At 40.4% G+C, this 24,794-nt stretch overlaps 1 protein-coding gene across 1 annotated transcript in view; it reads right to left on the reverse strand.

Annotated features, from left to right (window-relative positions):
- kcnh2b (potassium voltage-gated channel, subfamily H (eag-related), member 2b) overlaps nt 1-22,035 on the reverse strand; it is a 463,037-nt gene extending 441,002 nt beyond the window's left edge. The window contains exon 1 of the mRNA XM_030122825.1: nt 21,547-22,035. Coding sequence (XP_029978685.1) covers nt 21,547-21,622 — 76 coding nt within the window. The 5' untranslated portion in view covers nt 21,623-22,035. The remainder of the gene's footprint in view (nt 1-21,546) is intronic.
- Between the last annotated feature and the right edge of the window lie 2,759 nt (nt 22,036-24,794).

Here is a 24,794-nt window from a genome sequence, read left to right on the forward strand (position 1 = left end):
TTCCCATAACCGGTTCCGATTACGGATCATGGAACTAGTTTCGTTTACAGAAATCAGAACCAAGCTGTGCTCCGACCTCCAAGCCCAGCTTCGTGCATGGATCAAGCCCTTCAAGCACACCGGCGCTCGGAGCCTGTAGCCCGGCTTCCTGACAGGACACGACGCAGTGATGGGAGTTGGCATTAATGACTTCTGCTACTAGGACTCCTGCCATGGGGCGGGTGTCCCGTCCCGGTGCATTGGGTCGACCAGGTGAACCAGTGTTTTCCATGGCTGGTGGTCCTGTGCCAGCTGCTCTGCGTCCTCCATGGTAACTCCATGTTGTTGGAGGTCGCCCGCAATGACGTCGAACCATCGGGTGCGGGACTTGCCTTGTGGTCGTTTCCAGTCTGCGGCCTTAGGGTCAAACTGAAGGATGGCTCTTGTTGGATGGTCAGGAGGGAGGCGGAGGACATGACCGAACCAGCGGGTGCGACGTTGCGCGGCCAGGCTGGATGCTGTGGGCTGGCATGTGCGGGCTCCAAGCACCTGATTGGAAACCTGCCAGGTCCACCTGATGTTTTCGATGGTTCTGAGAGCCCTGCTATCAGAGCCATCTATTCTGGCAGCCAGAGTCTTGTTTAAGGTCCATGTTTCCGAGCCATAGAGCAGGATGGAGAGGACGGCAGAGTTGTAGATCCGGAGCTTCGTCCTGCGTGAGATGGTCTGGTGCCGCCACAGTGGTTTCCAGAGAGACTGCAGAGCTGATGCTGCCAGGGCTCTTCTGCTGATAATCTCTGGTTTTAGGTCCCCGTTGTCTGTCACCATGGACCCCAGATACACAAAGCTCTTGACAGGTTCTACAATGTCATTACCAAGCTGCAAGAGAGGTGGATCCGACCCATTACAGACATGCATGAGCTTGGTTTTTGTCCAGTTCACTTGGAGGCCAAGCTTCTCTGCCTCTTCACTGCATCTGCCCAGAGCATCTGTCAGCTGACTGTAGGATGTGCTGAGCAGGATGGTGTCAGCAGCGTACTCCAGGTCCTGGCATTAATGAAGTCAAATAAAATGACATTCACCAGCATTAAAGAAAATATAAACAACAGAAGAGTGCAAATGTGTATTCATTTATTTGTCAGACCTGGTGGAAAGCATTAGTCAGATCTAGATCCGTGGAGGAGCGTCTTGGTGGGGGGGTGAACCGGGACACCAAGGCGTATATTTTCTTTAATGCTGGCGAATGTCATTTTGTTTGACTTCATTAATGCCAACTCCCATCACCGCGGTCGTGCCCTCCAGGAAGCCGGGCTACAGGCTCCTAGCGCCGGTGTGCTTGAAGGGCTTGATCCGTGCACGAAGCTGGGCTTGGAGGTCGGAGCACAGCTTGGTTCTGATTTCTGTAAACGAAACTAGTTCCATGATCCGTAATCGGAACTAGTTACGAGAACGGAAACAACTTCAAGCTCCCCCGAGAGGCTTTCAGCAGCACAGATAGAAGGAGCTCCTGTTGGATCAGGGACCACTGTCCCACTGACACAGAGAAACAGAGCCACATTTTATTTTTTTCAGGAAACAGTATCTCGTAAACTCGGAAAAACAGAGCAAATTAATTTTTTTCCAGAAAACAGTATCTCATAAACTCAGAAAAACAGAGCTTTTTTTTTCAGAAAACAGTATCTGGTAAATTCAGAAAAACAGAGCTTTTTTTTTTTTTTTTTTCAGAAAACAGTATCTCATAAACTCAGAAAAACAGAGCTTTTTTTTTTTTTCCCCAGAAAACAGTATCTCCTAAGCTCAGAAAAACAGAGCTTTTTTTTTCAGAAAACAGTATCTCATAAACTCAGAAAAACAGAGCTTTTTTTTTTTTTTTTTTTTTTTCAGAAAACAGTATCTCATAAACTCAGAAAAACAGAGCTTTTTTTTTTTCTTCAGAAAACAGTATCTCATAAACTCAGAAAAACAGAGCTTTTTTTTTTTCTTCAGAAAACAGTATCTGGTAAACTCAGAAAAACAGAGCTTTTTTTTTTTTCCCAAAAAACAGTATCTCCTATACGGAGCCCGGGAAGGGACATGAAGAGAAAAAAATTTATTGCGTTATAACGCAATAGTTCAAAAGTATTGCGTTATAATGCAATAGTTTTTGCGTTATAACGCAAAACTATTGCGTTATAACGAAAAAGTATTGCGTTATAATGCAATAGTTTTTGCGTTATAATGCAAAAGTATTGCGTTTAAACGCAAAAGTATTGCGTTATAACGCAAAAGTATTGCGTTATAACGCAATAGTTTTTACATTAGGATCTGCATTCGGGATCGGACAGGTCGTCAGGTCAGACACACCTGTACCTGCAGTCCTGTGCCCTATGCATGTGTAGTTCAGATGACCGTAACTCTGTCATTATTTGTCCGATCAGAAAAATTCCAACGGTTTCTGAAACCTGAGACTCTGTGCTTTATGGACATTCTCGGGTCAGTGCGAAAATTTCACGGGCACCTGTCCTAGAAGACGCAAAATAAGCCATTCGGTGACTGGGGACGCACACAGCAGAGCGGATTCACGGAGCGAAGAACCGGAGCGCACAATTTAGTGGATAACGGATTAGATCTAGTTTTGGAAAATGTAGGCAAGACGGATATCCTAAGTCCCATGACCCCCCTGGAGGTTTACGGATGGATTTGTGACCGAAGGAGCGACTGATGGAGCAACATCTGAAGAAGAAAGGTAAAGTTCACCCAGTTCCATTTAGTGGATTTTCTACATGACTGAAGCACTGTCTGCTTTTTTCTATGGAGTTTTTACTTGTTTCACTTTAGTATATGTGTAAACTGACGCTTATACTACATCGTGGTTTTATAGAATAAAGTACGAACCGTGTAGAGTATGTGTTAGTTCGGAGTATGTTGGACTTTCTGTGCGTAAAAGTGTGCATGACGCTCTCCAAAATAAGAGCGCATACGCTGATGTTCGGTGACTTTTTTTCTTCAATAGTACAATTTGACCTTGTTTTGTTTGTCTAATACATTGTTCTACGTGTGTTATTTTTCCATGTGTCCACCGGTAGTTACATTCAAGGATGAAGAGAGAGAAGTCACGGTGATGCGCAAAGGCTCTGGTGATGAGAGCAGAGACTGAAGACAGTCCACACACAGATGAAGGACGGAGGAAGAGCCTGATGATGATCAGTCCAAATACCACAGACATTCAACACATCCACAGGAGGACGGACTCTTGGTGTGAACAGACTATTTTCCATGTGCAGACTGGGCCATAGGAGCACTGCCTGGATCAGAGCTGTGAACTGACACAACTGTTTCTGCAGAACCACGAACATGAAGGCACTCTGCAGACACAGAACGGACAAATGCCCTGTGTGTGTGTGTGTGTGTGTGTGTGTGTGTGTGTGGTGTGTGTGTGTGTGTGTGTGTGTGTGTGTGTGTGGGGGGGGGGGGGGACACACCTGTAGAGTTTGGATTTTTACCCTGTTTTTGCACAATAAAAGGCAAATACTCACACAGCTTGTTTTAAACACTTTTTATACTTTTAAAGTTCATATTTAACTTTCAAATGTTGTATCCATGTCTAATTTCAGTGTTTTTCTGCTAAAACTAAAAAAAAAACAACTAATTCCGTTTTTGTGTTTTTTGCCATTTTAAATTGTTATTACAGTATTAAAACAAATAGTGATTGCAATATTGAACGTTCGAAGTGGTCTGCAAAAATTGACAAAACGACTCAAAGCATATTTTCCGACCTTTTTATGATCAAAATAAGAAAACCAGTCCAGGTGGACCATCTGAGGCTCAGGAGTGTAAAGGATTTTAATACAATGCGCACATCCTCCTTCTCATGCGCAGATCATTCACACTTGGCGCACATACATCTGTATCCATGAAGCTGCACACAGACGTGAAGCTGGGCAAATAGGAATTTCATTCAAAAACCGTTGGAATTTTTCCGATCGGACTAATAATGAAAGAGTTATGGTCATACTACACAGGACAGGGGGGCGTGTCAGACCTGGCACGGTCGGACCCGAACTGGATTACAATGTATTATGTACGGACCTCAATCAAGAGAGAGCATATATGATTGCGTTATAATGCAAAACTATTGCGTTATAACGCAATACTTTTGCGTTATATCGCAATAGTTTTTGCGTTATAACGCAATAGTTTTTGCGTTATAACGCAATACTTTTGCGTAATAACGCAATAATTTTTATTTTTTGCATGTCCCCTCCCGGGCTCCGTACTCCTAAGCTCATTAAAAAACAGAGCTTTTTTTTTTTTTCAGAAAACAGTATCTCATAAACTCAGAAAAACAGAGCTTTTTTTTTTTTTTTTTCAGAAAACAGTATCTCATAAACTCAGAAAAACAGAGCTTTTTTTTTTTTTTCAGAAAACAGTATCTCGTAAACTCAGAAAAACAGAGCTTTTTTTTTTTTTTCAGAAAACAGTATCTCATTAACTCAGAAAAACAGAGCTTTTTTTTTTCCCCACAAAACAGTATCTCCTAAGCTCAGAAAAACAGAGCTTTTATTTTTCTTCAGAAAACAGTATCTCATAAACTCAGAAAAACAGAGCTTTTTTTTTTTTTTTTCAGAAAACAGTATCTCGTAAACTCAGAAAAACAGAGCTTTTTTTTTTTTTTTTTTTTTTCAGAAAACAGTATCTCGTAAACTCAGGAAAAAACAGTTGCTTTTAGCTCAAATTGCTCCAAAGTAAGAAAAAGATGATAATTTGCTCCGTCAAAATCCACCATCCAACATTGAGTAAAATAAAGTTTTATTAACACACTTCACAGAGCAAAAGAGGCACGGCTTGTCTCTGATTCTTAACAGCAAAAAAAAAGTAGGCACTAGAGGTGCAACAGTACACGTTGTACCGTCGTACCATTTGGTACACCCCTCACGGTTCGGTACGAGCATGTACCGTGGTACGGCTCATTTGTCATTTTCAAATGACATTTCAATACAACTCACATTTGCATCATAACTTTGCAAGACGACTGACTTATGGAATTCTACTGTCATTGGCTGGAGCCGGATGCGGAGCCCAGCTAGAGCATTACGTGGCAGAGCTGGATACAGTGAGACCCTGCCTGAGGTGGAAGCGGCTAGCCAGGCCTGAGCCTTTACGCGCCCCGAGACGGACGCAGCACGAACCTGGCCCAAGCCGGATGCAGAGCACAGCCCTTCTACTACCAACTACCCTTCTCAATATTAACATTAGCATCCACATTAGTAAATTTTTCCACATTGGCCAAATTTGTCCATCTGAAGTGAATAGGGTCATTTACAAAGTACTACAGTTCTCACACAATCAATCCTAAAATTACGCCGCCTATATGACAAATGTGCAGACTCGCACAAAGAATAAATGTGAGACATTTGTTAACTGATATCATGTACGGTTTTCACACACAACGCAATTGACCAAACCACATATACACAGGGAATAAAATGCTTACAGCTGATTGGCTGAAACCCTCTACACTTTAAAAGACAGAGTGTGGAGTCTGATTTACATTTTTTGGAAAGTCTACAAACAAGTGGTGGCACAACAAACCTTGCCCCTCGCACATATTGTAGCTTATTTTGGCATCGCTCCAGCTAATGTCATCATGTCCATGCATGTGCTGATGTCAGTATATCAACTGTTACTGTATATGTTTTTATAGACATGTGAAATCTCACCCATTATAAGTAAATGGGAGGGGGAAAAAAAGGTGTAAAAAAATTCATAAAATATTTTAACTTTGACCTACTTTTCCCATAATGTAATGATATCTATTCTGGGTCACTGGCAATCTATAAACCCAATTTGGTATGAATTAAACTGGTAGTTTTGCTGCTAGAGTGTTAACAATCAAACAAAGAAACAACCTGAACCAGAAACAATACCTCTTGCCTCCCCTTCTGGGGGGGGGGGGAATAACTCTTCATAGCTCTTATATTTCTGGGAATTCAGCAAAAATTTGTACATCAAATTGTTGGGAAAAAGTGTTTTATTTCAAAGACTAATTCACATTATAATTTTAAAACTTTTCGTTTTTTTATGTACAGGCCTCTAAGGGCAGACAGTCTGGAGTTTTTTCTCATTCACTCCCATGTAAAATTTCTGTCACTAACATGTTTGTCAAACTCAACATTCCCACAATCACTACTAATTCAGTTCTGACTTTTTCCCCCACATATTATACATCGATATGTTCAGAAGACTCACCACAAGTCTGACCTGCAAGAATTTTTGAGATAGGATCAATGATTATGGCTTGACAGTTATTTGTCTGGGAGGTTCTGTCTTAGTGAATTTAACATGGACACCCATGTCTCCTCCACAAGGAGGAATGTTTTTAAAAAGGTTTACAATGACTGTGTTTTGTTTTTTCCAGAAAATTCCACAAGGACTGAGCACATGGTAGAGGGGTGGGTAAGAGATAGGCTTGCTGTCAAGTATTAATTGATTTTGTCAATTCACATCTTTTCAGTACTATTTGTTACAGACACAGATACCACAATTGTTTTCTTGCTTGGTTGGATCTTGTCCACAGGTCGTTAGTGGTTATTTGTGTGCACTTGCCATGTCTCTCCTCACCTCACTATGACTAACTTTTTTGTGTGTTTTGTTTTTATGTTACCTGCGTACTTCTTTTCTGTCTGTGTTGTGTAGTTTCTCTGTTGTGTCCCATGGGGTGGAAGAAGGAGACAGGTTTCACTTGAGGCGGATTTACTCTGAACATACAGAAAATACAGTTTGTGGTGGATCAGTCATGGCTGGTGGCACTGCTTGGTCTCCGCCTGAGGATCCCTCATCAGCTGACTAACGTCACAGTAAAATAATACAATTAACATATACATAATGAAATATCCTGTACCTGAACATACAGAAAATACAGTTTACGGTGGATCAGTCATGGCTGGTGGCGCTGCTCGGTCTCCACTATAAAAGAGTTAGCATAATTAGCTTTAGCTTAGCACATCACAAACGTCGCTGAAATGTACAATCCAGAAATATCAACTACAACAAAATTGCTTCAAAGCAATCACTGTGCCATATTATATATGCTGAAAGAACTCTTCGCCAATTACAATTGTAATTTCTGATTGATAACTTTTGTTCATGTGAAGAACCGAGCAAATAAACGTACCGTGAGCATCCCTCATCGGCTGACTAACTTCCGTTTCTGCCAGCCAGAAGGAGAAGCCGTGAACAGATCACCACCCATACAACTGACATGTGGAGGGCAAGTGGAAGCAGAACTCTGTTACAATTACATTAACCTTTTCAAAAATTTTCCAGCAAATTCCATATTTTGCTCTTAATCTTATGTGTGTCAATATTTAAGTTGATCCATTTTTTTTCTTTCCTGTTGTGCAGCTATAGCAAACTTTTAATATACATGACTCAAATGTAATTTTGAACAACATAACTTTCATCAAAATATATGCAGTAGGCAAGCATATGGGACGACATTTCCTTCAGTGCATATCTTATTCTTCTTTATCTTCTTTCACTGAATGCAAGTACAATAAAATAGTTATGTAACACTTTGTTTGGAAATGTAAAACTTAAATACACAAATAGTGTATCAGTACATCAGCACACAATGTCTTTTTTTTCCCCTGCACCCCCCAGCAGGTGCCATGTTGCTTGGTTGGATGCCTGCCCATTTGAGCTCAGTGAACAGCATGGCAGGACATCTGCTGGGCACTGGATAGATTGAAAGAAGGAAGAAGGGAGAGAGAAAGACAAAAAGCAGATTGTCGAATGAGACAAAGAGCAGAAAAAAGGAGGGAGTGAGGTGGAAAAGGAGGGCAGCGAGAAAGCAGTGTTTACAAGCTGCGAGAGTTTACAAGTGTATGCGTGTGCTCACTTAAGTGTGGGTGTATGTGTACAAATGAGGGAAAGGAAAGAAGAAGAGGACAGAATAAGAGAGACAGACACACACAGAGAGAGCGTAAGACAAGTGATTTCACACCAGTAAAGTGCAATCGCGAGGCACTGACTCACTCCTGACTCCAGCGCCACTAAAGCAGCGTTGCTGTGTTTACACCCTCTGAGTGAAACAGATGGAGCAGGGAAATAAAGTGAACCACCAGAGAAACCTCTCCTGTAGTCCTGTATTTAGTCTATGTTTGGTGGAGCCAGACTTTGTTTGACCATACCTGTAGGGTTGTACGGTATAAATGAGTAAAAATGGCTGCTACATTTATTCTGTATGGCATGTACAGCAGAGGTAAAGTTAGACAAGCGGTAGCCTGCAGATGGAACCCTCAGGTGTCTCAGTGGATCCCTTTCAATGTCTAATCAATGTATGTGATCCATATGATGCTGATGATGCATTTAACATTTGCATGCATTCTGCAGCAGTCAGATACACAGAAGGCCTATCTTCCTCTCCACGCAGGGAACATCAAGGCTTGCAGCTTATGCAACTGCGAGCTCATCAAAGTGAGAAGAGGCGCAGAAGCATTGAGCTCTAAACGCTCAGGTGCACGACCTGCTGTAGCAAGCAAACAAGTGAAGAGGGAGTCCACAGACCTGTCTCGCTGATCACATCACTGAAATGAGAATTTTAAAGCCAAAGGAAACATACTGGAAACAAATTGTAAATATAGTAAATTCCCTAAAGAGCTGGGCTCTCAGTGAATGGTACATAGGGGAAAAATAGTGGAGAGAGGGGACTATTTCCAGTAGTGGATTAATCACATTTGGTGTTCTTGTGAGGCTGTCTGGCAGCAGGACTGTGAATCTGAGTCAAAATAAACTGCAGTGTTTGTGCTCATGGTGATGCAGAAACATGTCTTGTGTTGGCATGAGGATGACAGGACGTGTCAGCAACACGCATTTGGAGATGAATGGAGCTCAGTGGCACAGAGGAATAAGATCTATCAGGCTTTCATACGAAAAAGTTTCAAAGACATTCAAATAATCCGTCTTGGGAAAATCTACAGTCAAATGTGGCTTTTTTCAGCTCTGAAGCTGTATTTAGCAAGATTTGTGCAATCAGTTTTATACACAGAGCCAAATCACTTTTTAGGACTAATAATAATACTGCACAGACATAACATTTGGATGCAAGAGAGTGAAAATTTGTTGAAGTTAAATTTTTCCTGGAGTCACAAATTATGTTCATTCAATAAATTGAAGCACCAACAATTTACATGGAAACTACTCTTAGGTTTTCTTAGGCTACATTTACACATAGCTGGGTCTTTTGGAAAATGGATATCTCCCTCTCTCCGTTTAAAAAAAAAAAAAAAACCTTGTGCACACGTGATCATTTTCAGAAAAATCTACATTTACATGGACCTATATATCTACACCATCAAGAGCATGACAAGCCATGAAAGTGTGGGGAGACGATCAAGTACCATTAACCAATCATAATCCTGAAAAGATGGTGTCACACAATAGGCTGCTCAGGAGGAAGTCTTCACATCGACCTGTTTTAAATGTGACACCAAGCTGATACAACTTGATTAGTATACTCGACTATGAAACCTCAAATGTCTGCCAACAGTGCACACGGAGTCCGCGCCACACAGTACATGCACAGTATGCCCAGACTCTGTGGGAGCCTTTAGTTCTGTAATCGTTAACATTTGCAGTATGTCAGTCTTGTTTTGTCTATACTTCGGTCATAAATTATTACTTCATTTACCTTCCACTGACCTGAACAGATAAAACAAATATGAAGTATGAAGATGTGCAAACACGTCATAAAAGCCTTATTTGTTATCAAGTAAATACACAAAGATCTTGTTAAGCAGATACAGTGGGTGCTAATTAGCTAAGAAGCTAACATTAGCTAGCACCAAACTTCCTTATTTTCTTATTTAATACTTGTAACCTCACCTTTCAGCTCTATCCTCTTCCTCTATACTGTATCATCACAGGTGAAGTGGTAGAATATTTCCTTCGAAAACTGTGACATCTGTCCGAGAATCTCCATTTTCACGTTTCCCTCTGTTTACATGCAAACGCGAAAACAGAGATTTGTCAAAATCTCCACTTTGGCCGAAGTTTTTAGAAACCATCATTCACCATTTTCTGTGAGCGTGCCCATCGTTGTCATGTAAACAATACACACAAAGGCAAAGAAAAATCTCCATTTTGGCAGATACCCAGCTACGTGCAAATGTAACCTTAGATGTTCAATTCACATTAGAATCCAGTTCAGTGAAAGGGATGTAACTGGGGCGGTTTGGACAGCACATTCTAATGATGAAATTTAGCATAGAGCAGTGGTTCTCAATCTTTTTGAACACTTTTTTTTTTTTTATTCATGCATAGAACAAGATTTAGGTAGAGCTTTAGGGCTTTGCATGGTATTATGAACTGAATAAAAGTCTCAGTCTGGGAGGCATAGGACAATGCCACTGAGATCAAATAATTAATTTCCTGAAAATGTCACTTTTTCATCAGTTTTTTCACTAAACATCTACATGTACATTTACATGATCAGTAACTTAAATATAGGAAAATAAATGGTTTCACTGAGTAATGCAAAGTGCAGAGAATTAATTTAATAAAAAATAGTGATAAATAAAAGGTTAAATGTAGAGAAAAATTCATTTGGATGTTACGACAAAAGTAGTTCTAGGTCTTTAGGTTTTAAGGTCTTCATGAAACTGCTAGAACTATTTCCTTTTGCACATTTCACACAAACTTGAGCGGTCCATACCATTCTAAATCACAGTTCATGCTCTGTAATGTTTGGTCACCTTCATCTGTGAAGAAACAACCTAGAATGATTCCGATATTGCAGATTATCCGATGGCAACAATCAAAATGCAAATTCCTGGCATCAAAACAGTGGTCAAAACCCAAAGGGAGACGTTAATCTATCATCCAAAACACACCTCATGTAACTTGCAAATATTACATATCATTAGCCTCATAGCATAACAGCATAGCATAAAAGTCATATTTTTGACCAAATTGTGATATCTGCATAAAATGAAGCAGCAGTGTCAGGAGAGTAAAGTTATGTAGACAATTTGGCCAAAAATATGACTAGGGCAATTAAGCTACGAGGCTAATGATATTCAACCTTTAAGAATAACTGAGTCAAGAAAATACATAACAAGTTAAGCAGCTAACTTAAGAGTAGCTAGTAATAAAATGTGAAAGAATTAATGTTCAATTATTTTTGTAATTTGTCCCAAGTTGCAGGTGCAGTTTTACTTGCCATTTCAATCTTGATAAAAAACAATCTGCTACATAATGCAATTATCTGCCCACGTATGACAACAGCCTGCATTAAAAGACAAACATGAGATCATAGATTAGCTATATTTATACTATATATTGGCTTCCAGTTTCATTCAACAACCTGCTGTGTCCTTTGCTCCACCAGTATCATCACCATCCAGACTCCAAAAGGATCAGGTCTCCCATCTTAATATGAGCCCACGCATTATGAAGATGCTGCCTGTGGTTGGAACCCAGACCTTTTCTGTTGTTCTCTGCATCTTTTGTAATATATGTCTCATGTCATAATCACTTTTTATTGGTCTATCTTTATTGATATATAGTTTCAGTTTAGTAGCAGCCCAGTGAACTTTCATCTGAGACCATCATTTTTCATCACTCCAGTCAGTGATCTTAAACCTCATGACCCATCATCTGCTCTACATTATTACAAAGCTCTACAACCTATTAAATATTCAAAGTGGTGATTATTAAGACTCATTCCAAAATATGACAGTGAAACAACCTGAAATCAGATAGCAGAAACAATACACCTTACCCTGCAGTGTCAGTGCATGTGTGGTGTGAGTGTGTGCATGAGGGTAGGGTGGGTGGGTGTGTGGGTGTTGGAGTCAGGGGGGCAGTTGCTATGGCAATGAAGTGTTTGTGCTTCAGCTGTAGAATAGTAACATCCTCCCCTGAGTACAGTGGCTCTGAGGCTTATAGCTGGGCGCAGTCCTCTCCAAGGAGAGCACCCAACAGACAGCACCACACAAACAAAAAGGTCGCTGTGACCTCATATTAAGTTCAAATGTGCTCCTGGCTCTTATCGGCCTGGGACACATGAATCTGTGTAGAGAAGTGTGAATTTCAAACACAGAGGATCACAGTACAGTAAACAGAGACGTGAACAGAGGATCAATGTACAGTAAGTCAGGGGATAACAGTGCGGAAAATCCTAGGAAACCAAAGTACACAAGGGCTGGATTTGCACACTTTGAAGACCTGTGCATCCTGAATCTAATAGCACCTTGTTATAGAGAGACCACATCTACAAATTGGAAGATTTAGAATAGACACTTTCTAGAATACAATAAAACTAAAATGTGTGTGATTTTTCTTCATTTTAATCTTAATTAATTTGACAAAAATACAAAAAAACTATTTGATTTTTTTTTTTCATTGTCCAACTTCATTACATTTTATAAATAAGGACAACTTCACCTATTGAAGTCCAATGGTTCCTTTATATACCTGTAAATGTAGGTCAGACATGTGGGTGACAGACATGAGGCCCCAAACCATCACAGATGCTGTTTTTTACCTCTTACCTACAACAGTCTCAGTGCCCTTCATTTTTTTGCACATAAAACATAATTTTTTACTGAAACAACAAAAACAAAAAAGCTGAAGTTGTCTGGCCACAACACACATTTCCAGTGTCCGGTCCAGAGAACTCAGTGTAGTTTCTGCATAGAACTGATGTAGAGCTTTCTTCTTGGCCTATATACACTGCAATTTCCCTGGACTACCTGAACCTTTTCACAGCATTATATTCTATCAATGTTGATAGATTAAAATTCTTCTGTTGCATTGAGAACACTGTTTTTTTGGGAGGCTTTTTGTAACTGATTGACAATTCTCTGAGGAAGGCTGGAACAAAGTCACAAATCACCCTTGTGAAGACTAATGTCCTCTTCATACTTATATGAATAGTTTTCTAAATGACTATTTACTCTTAAAAAACTCTCCAAAAGACCTTAATTTTACAAGATTTCTCTGTTCACACTGTAATGCAAGAAGACTACAAATCATTTAAATGTACATATCTGCTGACTGTGATCCACTGTGGGTCACACAATGGCTTATACACCTATATGAATGTTTAATGTTTCACAAGTCCATAACACAAAGCACAACAGATTTCTTTTATATTTGTACTTGAATGTACCATTTCTTTGTATTCAGAACAAGCTGAAAACGAAGCAACAGTAAACATGTCCTCCTCCATGAATTATGCATCCTCTGTCAGGGCCACTTGCAAATGAGTACATCTGCAAACAAATAGCATTCCCCTTGGCCAATTAGCGTAATTTCACACTGCGCCAGTGTGCAGTAATGACCAGCAGCTTTCATCAAAATCATATTATTTTATATTGTGTGTATATTTTTTAATGCTGCAGCAGAGCAACATCAGACTAATCTGAAATTTGTAAAATAAATTTAAAAAAATAAAATAAAATAAAATAATCATAATAATAATAATAATAATAATAATAATAATAATAATAATAATAATAATAATCTGATCAGGCTGATGGAAAACAAGATGAGAACTGGATTATCAAATATCTCAATCCTAAAATGGCATTACTGTCTGTGTATGTTCAGTGACCATTTTGTTCACATCAGTCTGCATCTCTAATTGATTTCATAAACCCTCCCCACTGATTGGTCAGTCTCTGATGTAAACATAGATCATGCTCCACTGATTTTCCTCCAGTGGGTCAATTATATCAGTGCAAAAACACTTTGACCTCTGCTCCAATTTCTGTCTCATAGTCCAATAAACAGCTTTATTATAACAAGCCCAGTGCACATCACTGCCCAGGGACCAGTATATATGATTCCCACAGCATGGCTGTCCACTGTGTGTTTCATTCATAAAAAATGCAGGACTCAAAATAAGTTTGATCATTTTGGTGCATTTGTTTTTAAATGGAATTAAATGTGAAGCCCTTTGGACAGGCTTCAAAAACGCCTCTGACTTCGTGATTGGGACCAGCTGGAGATTTGCATGTATGCAAAGTTCTCAGTCTGGAGCTGGAGAAGCTACAAGGAAAGCCTGGGTCTGTCGTATGAGACATGAACTCCTCTGAGAAGACAATGCGTCACATATTTGTTTTCAAAGCTGTGGTGTAGTACATGTTGCTCATATCAGTTTTTTCAGCCTTTTTCCTTCAGACAGTGATCCTTTACTTGGGGGTATACACTATATTTAGGTGAAGGGCTCCCTTGTATGCACAGTAACTTAATTACAAAGTCAAACAATAAAATAAAAACAGAAAAGAAATAAATCTTTAAGAATATTTGCAGTTATTGAAATAAAAGGAAATCAAATAAATCTGGACATCAACAACAGAAGTAATAAATATTAGCATTAAACCTTTAGCATCCCAAGTGAGTTTAATCTTACCCCTCACTAGGTCACAGGTGAACCAGTTAAATTCCCAGCATGTAAGGTCTTTTCATTAACCAGGTGTCAGACCTCTTCTGCTTCTTTTTGTAAGTGTAGACCAGAATTACCAGAATATCCCTTTATATAAAGAACCATGACCATTGGCTCTAACAACTGACATCTGCACTTTTTGAAGTCCTTCTAGATTAGGCTGGGGTGTAAATCTGCGTCTTCACTACTAAATGTCACAAAATATTACACACTGCACCTTTAAGATTGGAGCTAGAGATGACAAGATTAGCATAATCAATTATACTTTAGGATAACACCACAATATCAATGTTTGTGTAAAGAGTTTCAGCTGATTTTTAACACTGACTAATACTCCGATTATTTATATATAATTAGATAAAGTAGGACTGATTAAAATGATGTTCACAGACCAGCTGGATTTAATAAACAATAGTCTGTTTCCATTAGTAACAGTGACAAAACTAACAGGTGAGATTGGATGGCATCACACTTGGAGATAATTAGTTATGTTTCTTGCAACCCTGAGACCAAAGATGCTCTAACTAAAGACAAAGAGGGCAGATCCCAATTTCATTGATTTCCACTTCGATACAAAACTTGACTCTGACCTGCAGATCATTAGCTTAACCTTAGGTCATGTGTATCACTGAGAACCCATAGTATCTGGTCTCTGACGTCACCTAACATTCTTAACTGAGCAGATTTCTCAACCAGCTGTACAGATTAGTGTCGTGCTTAGTGTGTTTGGTTATTTTTAACTATGGTTTCAGTGGAATAAAGAAGAAACTAGATATGAAACATTGTGTGTGGCTCCATGACTGACTGTAATCATCTGTCCAAACGCCTCAAAACTGTCACTTTTGCACACTTAAGATCTTCTCAGGTGGCACCGCAACATCTTATTCTATTCATGAGTAGTTAAAGGTTATTACAGAGGTCAACTAATTGTCCTTAAACCAACCATTTTCACACAATAGTTGTTTACTCAGGGAAGTGAGCCACGTCCTCCTTAAGGCTCCACTCAAACAGAGCAGACTCTGGTCTCCTGTCAAAGACAGAGGCCGCAATGTGCTTACATAAGAAAGCTGTGATCTTGAATCTTTAATTAGATCACCTTAATTGAGAGTGTCATATTTTCATATTGGAATATATAGTATGTTTGTAAATAACACATGACAAAAATAAGTGATTTCCTTGTAGTAGAAGCACTGTATGAACTAACCATACGTAGGTTTCTGTATAAGTTATTTGTTTAAAATATGTCTGTTAAACAGTTAACTTTTCATTTCCGGAAAATAAATAATGATTGTGACAATTCTCAAATCATCTGACAAATCATCTCTCCAAAACTACAGAACCTATTCACCTCATGATTTGCAAAGTGATCAAGCAGTGAATTTCCAGCTCAATGTATAGACTGACAGAAGTGCTGACACATCTCAGCCTGAAGCCTTAATCTCAGCATGAATATGACAGCGCTGACCTCTCCTCTCAACGCCGTACCAAACCGTCTGCCTGGTTCAGCCTTCAGTCTATTCACATCACAAAGTAGGTAGGAAAAGGTCGTCATGTGATGGTTAGTGACCATTGATGCCCACTGTATTAAAGTTTAATCCTTAATCATCCCCTCCAAGTTCAAGCATTAAGTATTTATTCTTATTTTGAAACCTGTCCTGGCCTGAAGAAGAACCGGCTTTAGCACGCTTACTCTAGCATGGAGGCTGTGGTTCCACATGTTTTTCCATGTGAGATAGTTGCCATCACCTACTGCAGCAGGACAAACAGTAAAAAGAATCCCATAGATGAATATGTATGTCATCCACATAATTTCTAAGGTATTTCTCAGGTATGGAAAACCTGAGAGGAGTGAGTTCATGTTTCAGTGATGTGAAGGATGTCGGTTTGGTGTCAACCAATTTTAAAGGTACTGTGGAACATCTGTACTCGTGTTGGACTCACTGTGTTGTAAACCAGTTATATGTTGACATCACCTAACTCTACTTCAGAGACTTGGGCCCAATCCCAGTTCACCCCATGGCCCTCCCCCTTATTCCTTGCACTTGGCATGACCTCTTGAAATGGAGTTGCAAGGGGGTAGGGGTTGAAATATTCCCCTATGAAATGAGACAACCCTTCAAGACCTGTTACGTCATCAGCAATCATCGTTGCTGCTATAAACAGATGCAACAACTTTGTTTCCAAAAGCATTCACCATGCCATCAGCAGCTGTAACGGTCTCTGTTCCATGGGCTTTGGGCATCTTTTTGTGGCTTTCAACCACAAACTGCAGAAATGCAGTTTATAATACACTGAAACGGCATTAAACGGTCGATCAAATGATTAAGTTGTTTACGAAAAAAATACATGCATTTGTGTATTTCTTTCTTCACACTGCTGCACTTTTTGCTCTGTTTACCTCCATCTTGCTGATGATTTGAACAGAATTATGGGAGATTTCTCATACCCCTCAGTTTGTAGTGTGGTCCTGAAAAATCTCCATTTCAAGGGCCAAACAGCCCTCCCCTTTAACCCTTCCCCTCCAACTCATTGAGAGTCAGGACACCCCTACCCCTTCATGTGAATGCACAAAATGGTGGGGAAGGGGGAGGGCCAAGGGGTGAATTGGGATTGTGCCTTGGTCACCTACATCCATTAAAACCTGTACATGGATTTCTTGGTGGAGAATTCTGGCTCAATTTTCTGTAAAAACCTCGTAAAGACTTGCTCTCAAGTTCTTCACTGCCTCCCTTCTGCTCATCTACAGCTGCAACATTAGATGCATAACATTAGATACTGTTAACCTAGAAATGGAATTAGCTAACGTCAACAAACAATCATCTCCTGGCAACAGGAACACTGTCTCCACACAAAACACCCTTAACCTCCTGAGACCCAGGAAATGTCAGCAAAGTACAAGTCTTTTTTGTTTTTTATTAAATAAGTGCCTATGTTGGAAATATCATGATGCAACAGTTTTTTCAGATGCAGTTTTTAAATTTTTTATGGAATGTCCTTTGTGGTGGACAGTTTTCTTTTCTTTTCTTTTTTTTTTTTTTTGTATAAAGTTGTGAAACTCTTGTCCACAAATGTGGACAGAAAACCCATAGCTGGGTCTTAGGAAGTTAAAGCTGCATTAGGCATTTGTCCAAATCAAAAGACTTATGCCCCGTTTCCACTGCGTGGTATTGGCTCAACTCAACTCTGCTCAGCTCAGTCTTTTTACGTTTCCATTACAAAAAAGGGCCCGGAATCTGGTACCCGGTGCTACTTTTTTGGTATCACCTCCGCCGAGGTTCCAGGACTGGGGACCAGATACTAAAACATGACGTGTAAACACTGCAGATCACTGATTGGTCAGACAGTATTCTCTGTGACCCGCCGTTTTACAAAAAACAGATGCGGAAGTGGACAGTAAATATAGCGGTACATTAATTCACATGATAACAGCCCAAAACTACACCATGGTCGGTCGAGGAGATTCAGTATTTGGTGGCCGACGTAAAAATTCAGACGAGACAACACGCAACGAGCGAGTTTATCAGCAACTCTCTGAGCAGATGACATGGAAGTAACGTGCTGCATCACTATGACGTCCAGGTACTGTAAAGTCGGTAGTATCTTGTAATGAAAACAGTCTCCAGGAATATCGAGTCGAGCCGAGCCGAGTCGAGCTGGTTCCACATAGTGGAAACGCAGCATAAATATCAATATAGATGATTTGATGTTACTTGATGCTGTCAAGCCATTTTTCTATATTTTCATGCCTGAAAAGCTAATTATGCCCTGTGAATCCTAATAAGTCTATCACGCAGCACAGCTTTAAGCACATGAACACACATTAGTCTTGCTTAGAGAACCTTTGTATATTGTGGAATCACAATCTTATGAGACTAACTTGTGGTGTGTTTCTCAACCAAATAAATTGACTATAGAGGTTATATTTGAGGCTATAAAATCTCAGCAAATGTATACGTCTCAAACCTGAACTTAATTTATTGATTAATGCTAACATTTTTGTAGATTTATTAACCAAAATTTGTCAGTTTTTGATATATAATCAACCCATAAATGTTTATTCCTGCAGTCAGCCTGATGGCTGATGTCAGTCTCAAAATGTACGGCACAGTAAAATACCCAGATGTACACTCAAAAGGGTCAAAATGTTAAGTATGGAACGCTGAACACTTTTCACCCTCAACAATCATCACCTCAGCTGTGAAGTAGAAGGGGAGGGGCAGGAAAATGGCTGAAATGGTGGCAGGTGACGCTGTGATTGTGGTGGCAGCAAACATCTAAAAAAAAAACCCAAACTTTTAATAAAATACCTTACAAATAGAAGTAATGCAAGTGTAATGAAAATACTTGATCTGAGACGCACACTAGTCTCCAAATGACAGAAGCCAGGATTATCTTGGTACCTAACTTGGTAAACTAACATCACTTGATACTTTTTCCACTAGTTAGTTTATTAGCCTACCAACTAACTTGAGCTCTTGGAGGTGAAAACATCCCTGTTAAGGTCTATTCTCTCTTTCGGAAATCACTAGATGTTTCTAGATGTAACTCCACTGAGCAGTTTCAGTAAGTTTTAGACTGTCTTCAGTAGTTGAATTGTTTTACTTCCTAAGCCTAAAAACTTACTTGACCCCAAGGCTACCAAAAAGATCTACAGTAAGACTTTTGTTACAAGACATTTCATTTCAGTTAGAGCTCCCTCTTGGTATTTTATAACTTTCATAAATCCAAAACAGTGTGTTTGATTCTGACATTGAAGAACTTCCACTGATGCTTGTATATTCTTTGATACTGGCTGCACTGTGTTACAAAAAGCCTAAAAAAGAAAGAAAAACATTGTATCTACATGTTTAAAGCTGTACCCAGCAGATTCCTCTGTTCTCCTGTTGGTCAGTGTTAGAACCAGTTGTGGAGATTTCAACATTGATACAACACACTAGACGCAGTGAGGCCTCCTAGATGCAGTATCAGTTGTCATCTATTATTTCACACTACACAAGATAAGAAGATTAGTTGGATCTGACGTACATTTGTTACTCCCAACACAAACCGACAGCCTCGTGCAATTAGGTTGATAGTTTATATTGAACAGCAGCCTTAGTCACAGTCTATTTTAGTGCAACTATTACGTTCTCTCTGATGGGTTTGTCTCTTATAACATCTAACGTAAGACAATGCAAACAGGTTTGCACAAATATTGGTGGGGATAAGACGGTCCTTACGGAGGAGGTCGGGACTGGCCATATGCAAATCTACACCCTTAGTCATGTGGAACAGTGTGGGCTCAGAGTGTGGCTGCGGCGTGACAATAATGAAACAGGGCCTGAAGAATGAGTGCTATAACCCCCACCCTCATCCCCACACCCACTACCATCAGTACCAGTTCATTCCACACAGCTATTAGACACCGACTTCTCTCAATCATCAGTATGCTCGGCTAGCTGGGCCAAGAATGTGTGACAATGAATTGGTAATTTTTCTGAAGATATGAATCTGTGACAACATTTAGAAGGCAGTGGAGTGAGGTTATCTGCTGTAGGTTATGTTCCTTGTAACGCTGCACTGCTCCTCTCATAAATAGTCATTCACACCACATGAGGAAACCTCATGCCATGAATGCAAATCTGCATTCGAAGAAACCCTTAAGACACACTGGAATGAGACTTATCTGGATGGAAAAAAAAAAAAAAAAAAGCAGCACAGGCTTAATGTCAATTACCCTACTTCAATTACTGCTGTATGGTTGCAGAACCTCTCCTCAGTACTTCTGGAAACAGGCTGCTTTTGCACCAAATCCACCACCCTAACACCTTGTTTGAAGTTCTGCTGCTGCCATGACTCGGGTGTTACGAAAGCAGCAAGACATAACTTGCTTTTCCAAGGTGGCTTTAGAAACTGCTCAGCCCAAGAGAACATATGGTGAATGTGTGGAAGCAGGCAGACGGTTTGTTATCTTTTCATGAAGAACTTCTTATCTTCTCCAGCAACAAGTAATCAACATTTAAGGCCACACGTAAAACAACACTAAATCAGCCTGTCAAAACCTCTGCCAACACAATGCTAATGGAGCTCTTACTCCATTTATCCCCTCTATAAATATCACCCTCATCTTCCTCTTCATTGGCCACTGAGGTGGTATTGTACTGAAAAGGCACCATTGTGGTGGAAAAGGCAGATTTAAAGTCTGGTCACACATTCAGAGATGGAAAAACATGAATGATTTGCATCATAGATAACACACCGCCACAGGGAACTGAGGTCTGATGAAGTCTGTGCATTTTGAGATGTAGACCGCCTCAAATTTCACGCCCTGAGGCTCCATGAAAAATTTAGCAGCTCAGATAAATTGTTTGTTTTTGTGCTTTATGCTATTCAGGAGATTAACTGATCAGATTGCTGTTTTTTTATTGTTTGTCTAGGCAAACAAGACAAAGGGTTAGATGGCAACAAAGCAGGAGAACAGATTTGTCTTGTCCTGTAAAGTCTGGATTTGTTTTTTCCTTTCTATGCACCCCAACAGAGCCAAGGAGAACAGATTACCTGAACACTAAAGTGTGTTTGTTTTTTTATGAATTAGCTCAGACAGGAGGACACTGAGGCATTAAATGTGATATTTAAGCATGAGGATATGTGCACAAATAAAGATTATCTCTGGTGTTTTTAAGCATTGTACTGCTTTGTAACCTTTACATTTGACACTTTGTGCAGCCTACAAGGACTTGATTTATCACTAGTGAATCATAGATGCAGATCAACAAATAACAGGCTTTGTACACTGCTCACACTGACACCAGAACATGACCTGTATGTACTACAGAAGTAACTGCCCCTAAATCTCACCGTTACAGCTAAAAGGTTTTCTAATTTTGATGATTCTCATGAGTTGAAGGTTCCAACCCATTTCCTCACTCCACTGACTCCACCATCACTGCACCACCGTGTGACCTGCCAGAGCTATTAACCGTGTATCAGCAAACATTATTAGCGAGGCTCAATTCTGGAAAATGTCAACTAAATGCGACATCATTAGAGTGCGATTTTCCAATAGCCTTTAATCAAACAATCAATTACCGCCACTAATAAAAACAAAGACTGGCTGTGTGCGTACACAAAGGATCTCAGAGGTTCAATAATCTTACTTTGACTGTCGAATTTCCTGATGATAGTGTCCAGGAAGGTGTTCTGAGGAGCCACATGGCCCCTCCGGACAGGCATCTTTGCAGCGGTGGCCCCTGGACTTTGGCAGACTTTGCAGGACTTTTAACAATCTCGTGCCGAAGCTGCGTTTCCAGTACCTGCAGCCGAACGCACTATGCTCAGTGCGCTCCCCGCATGGAATCTGAACATTCACAGCCAATTGCTAAATAATCCTGAGGCCAAAGTTTTGCCCCGAGTTGGTCAGAGTGATGCGGGTTTAAGGTGGATCTCCAGGAGACAGTGAGGGCAGGTGAGTTGTGGAAACGAGGCACCGTACGCGCAGCCTCCAGTTGCCCGGTTGAGGAGGGTGATGGAGTGTGTTCGTGTCCCCCGGGGAGGAGGGCGGCCTGTCAACTAATATTTCCTCCTGGTCTCACAGTCGCTGCAGCGCACCAGACCTCTCATCGCTCACCACAGCCCGCTCCTGAGAGGCGGACGGACCGAGCTTTCCGACGAGAGTCGTTGGAGCCATAGTAGTAGTTGGGGTGCTGAGCTGCGCGTTTTTCTTCTTTTATTTGTTTCTCATTCCAGCCTCTCAGTACGACTCTGAAGGTCTAAGTGGAGAACTGCGAAAGAGAAAAAGAACATACGGAGTGAAAGAAAGCAGGAGAGCGCGGATCGGTAGCTTGGCTCGTCTTAGATGGGTGTTTTTGGAGGTGTTCTCAGTGTCTCTGCTCCTCCTCGCTGTGCGTTCTGCTGGATGACTTCAGCTTCACCGGCGTCTAGCTGCGCCTCCTTTAACCCTTTGCGCATTAGCAGCTAAAACTGCTGACACTTTAGTCATGTTCTGAATAAGTAGATGCGATCTGTGGTTCTGTGTATTTCAGACTTTCAATGACATGCTGGTTTCCTAAAGTGGGGCGGTGGCTCCTGTAAAACCAGTATGTCTCACCTAAATCAATGATTACCCACGGACCTGATGAGGAGGGGTTATCATATGGCCCCTTAATGATCCGGATCATCACAGCGCTGGATCTGCAGCTCAGGTTGAACACACACCTGTTCACAGACGCTGTTAACAGGTGCTCGGTTTCAGGATACCTGCCTTCCGTTTGGAAAGACTCATTTTTAACGCACACGGCGTTGTGCTTCTATTCTGTACCCTGAGCAAAAACACGACCCCCCCCCCACACACACACACCACCACCACCACCACCACACACACACACACACAAGACAAAGAAGAAGAAAAAGGAAAAAGAAAAAAAGGGAATTACATGTTTACCTGCACTTCAGTGAAGCGCGTGTCTTTTCCAGGGAATAAGTGGGTCAGCTCGTGGATCCGTGGGCTCTGTAGACAGCCTGACACGTCGTTATCCGCCGCTGGGGTGCTGCTGCTGCTGCTGCTACTGCTGCTTTGTTGAGTTCAGGTCGTGTCGGATGGGGATTCACCATCAGGCTGCTGAGCAACGTCACTCGGCGGGGTTCCCCCTTCCGTCATGCTGGGGATGCTGCCTTCACGAGCTGCCGGAGATCTGCAGGTGCAGACTTCACTGATCCACATCAGAGAAGAATCATTTCCATTGAATAAAGGGAAACTCAGTCATATTAGAGGATAGATTTCATGACTGAGGAATCTATTTTCTGTAAATATGCGAAAAGTCTAAGTGTTTAAATATCCGTAGGTTACTGCAGCTCAGATTAACAGTAATAAGATAATAACCTTTAGTTTCCTCATCCAGTGCTGTTGAAATAGTCACATCCAGACAGGTCTGTTTTATTTTAACTCTATAAATGTGATATTGGTTAAATTATTATTCTTATGTTGCAGATTTATCGCCTCTCCTGAAATTGACCTAAGTTAGGACTAACAGTCTAATTCTGTGGTTATTCATTCATTTTCTGAACCCGCTTTATCCTCACTAGGGTCACGGGGGTCGCTTGGTGCCTACCCCAGCTACATAGGGTCGAAGGCGGGGTTCACCCTGGACAAGTCACCAGTTCATCGCAGGGCTGAACATATAGAGACAAGCAATCACTCTCACATTCACACCTATGGGCAATTTAGATTACACAATTAACCTATCAGTGCATGTCTTTGGATGGTGGGAGGAAGCCGGAGTACCCGGAGAGAACCCACGCAGACACGGGGAGAACATGCAAACTGCACACAGAAAGGTCCCACCCCCCGTCGACTGGTGTTGGAATCGAACCTAGGACCTATGGTTATTGACAGAGAAAATTACAGTATGATTAGCCCCACCAGTAAATTTATAAACACCCAGAAAATCAATGTACAGCTAATATTATGAATGAGAAAATTAAAACTCCCACCTCTATTACATTATACCCTGTACAAGAGTGTCCACATTCTGTTGTCTATTTTCTCTGTTAATAAAATTGCACTATGATTTTATTTTAGTAGCAGTATATAATTTACAGTTACATTTTTGTGTTGCATTCAAAGTTTAAAAAGCCACAAAAATACCAGCATGTCCTCTCTGGTCTCATTTTATTAAGTTAGCCTGCTTTTCTGGCTATTCCTACCCACAATCCTCTGTATAGTAGAAGACATATAACACATACTTCTTATAAATTCAAATTTTTGTACTTATTTTTATACTTTTACGACATTTTAAGTAATTTTAGTCCCAACTGGAAAACTGGGATATGATATTGAGTTTTTCATGTTTTTAATGTATTGTTGTAATAAAGTAACTTCACCTAAAATGAAAACAGTCAAAACGCTGAGACTGTGTTTCTTAGGGTTTTTGTTTGTTTGTTTTTTATTTTGTTATTATGTAATAGACACTGAAATTAACTATTTGTGTACGTATGCAGTAGGCCAATGTATATTTGTTTATCTGAGTTTGTATTTGGTTGAATTGTACTTGTACCTGCCAGGTGTTGTGGAAATGTTCAACTGATAACCCATACACAAAGAGGAGGAGAGAAAGTTAGAGTTAAAATAGATAAATGCATTTATTGAGAAGTCAATCACAGAGAAACTCTGTAAGTGAAGTCTGATTAAACAGGAGAAAAAACTAAAGATTATATAGAAACAAATCCAACCCCCTCAAATTCTTCCACCACACAGGAATTGTAATTGAAGGAAAAAGTGTCAAATCTCATTTCACCTCAGACTGGTGGATGTTTGTGTAAGAGGGTCAGAGTTTAAGCCTCAGTGTTATGAAGATGGTCATAGTATGTTCTAGCACTACATGCAACAGTAGTTTGTGAGGGCATCTGC

This window comes from Sphaeramia orbicularis, chromosome 20 (assembly GCF_902148855.1).
Source record: "Sphaeramia orbicularis chromosome 20, fSphaOr1.1, whole genome shotgun sequence".
NCBI classification, from domain to species: Eukaryota; Metazoa; Chordata; class Actinopteri; order Kurtiformes; family Apogonidae; genus Sphaeramia; species Sphaeramia orbicularis.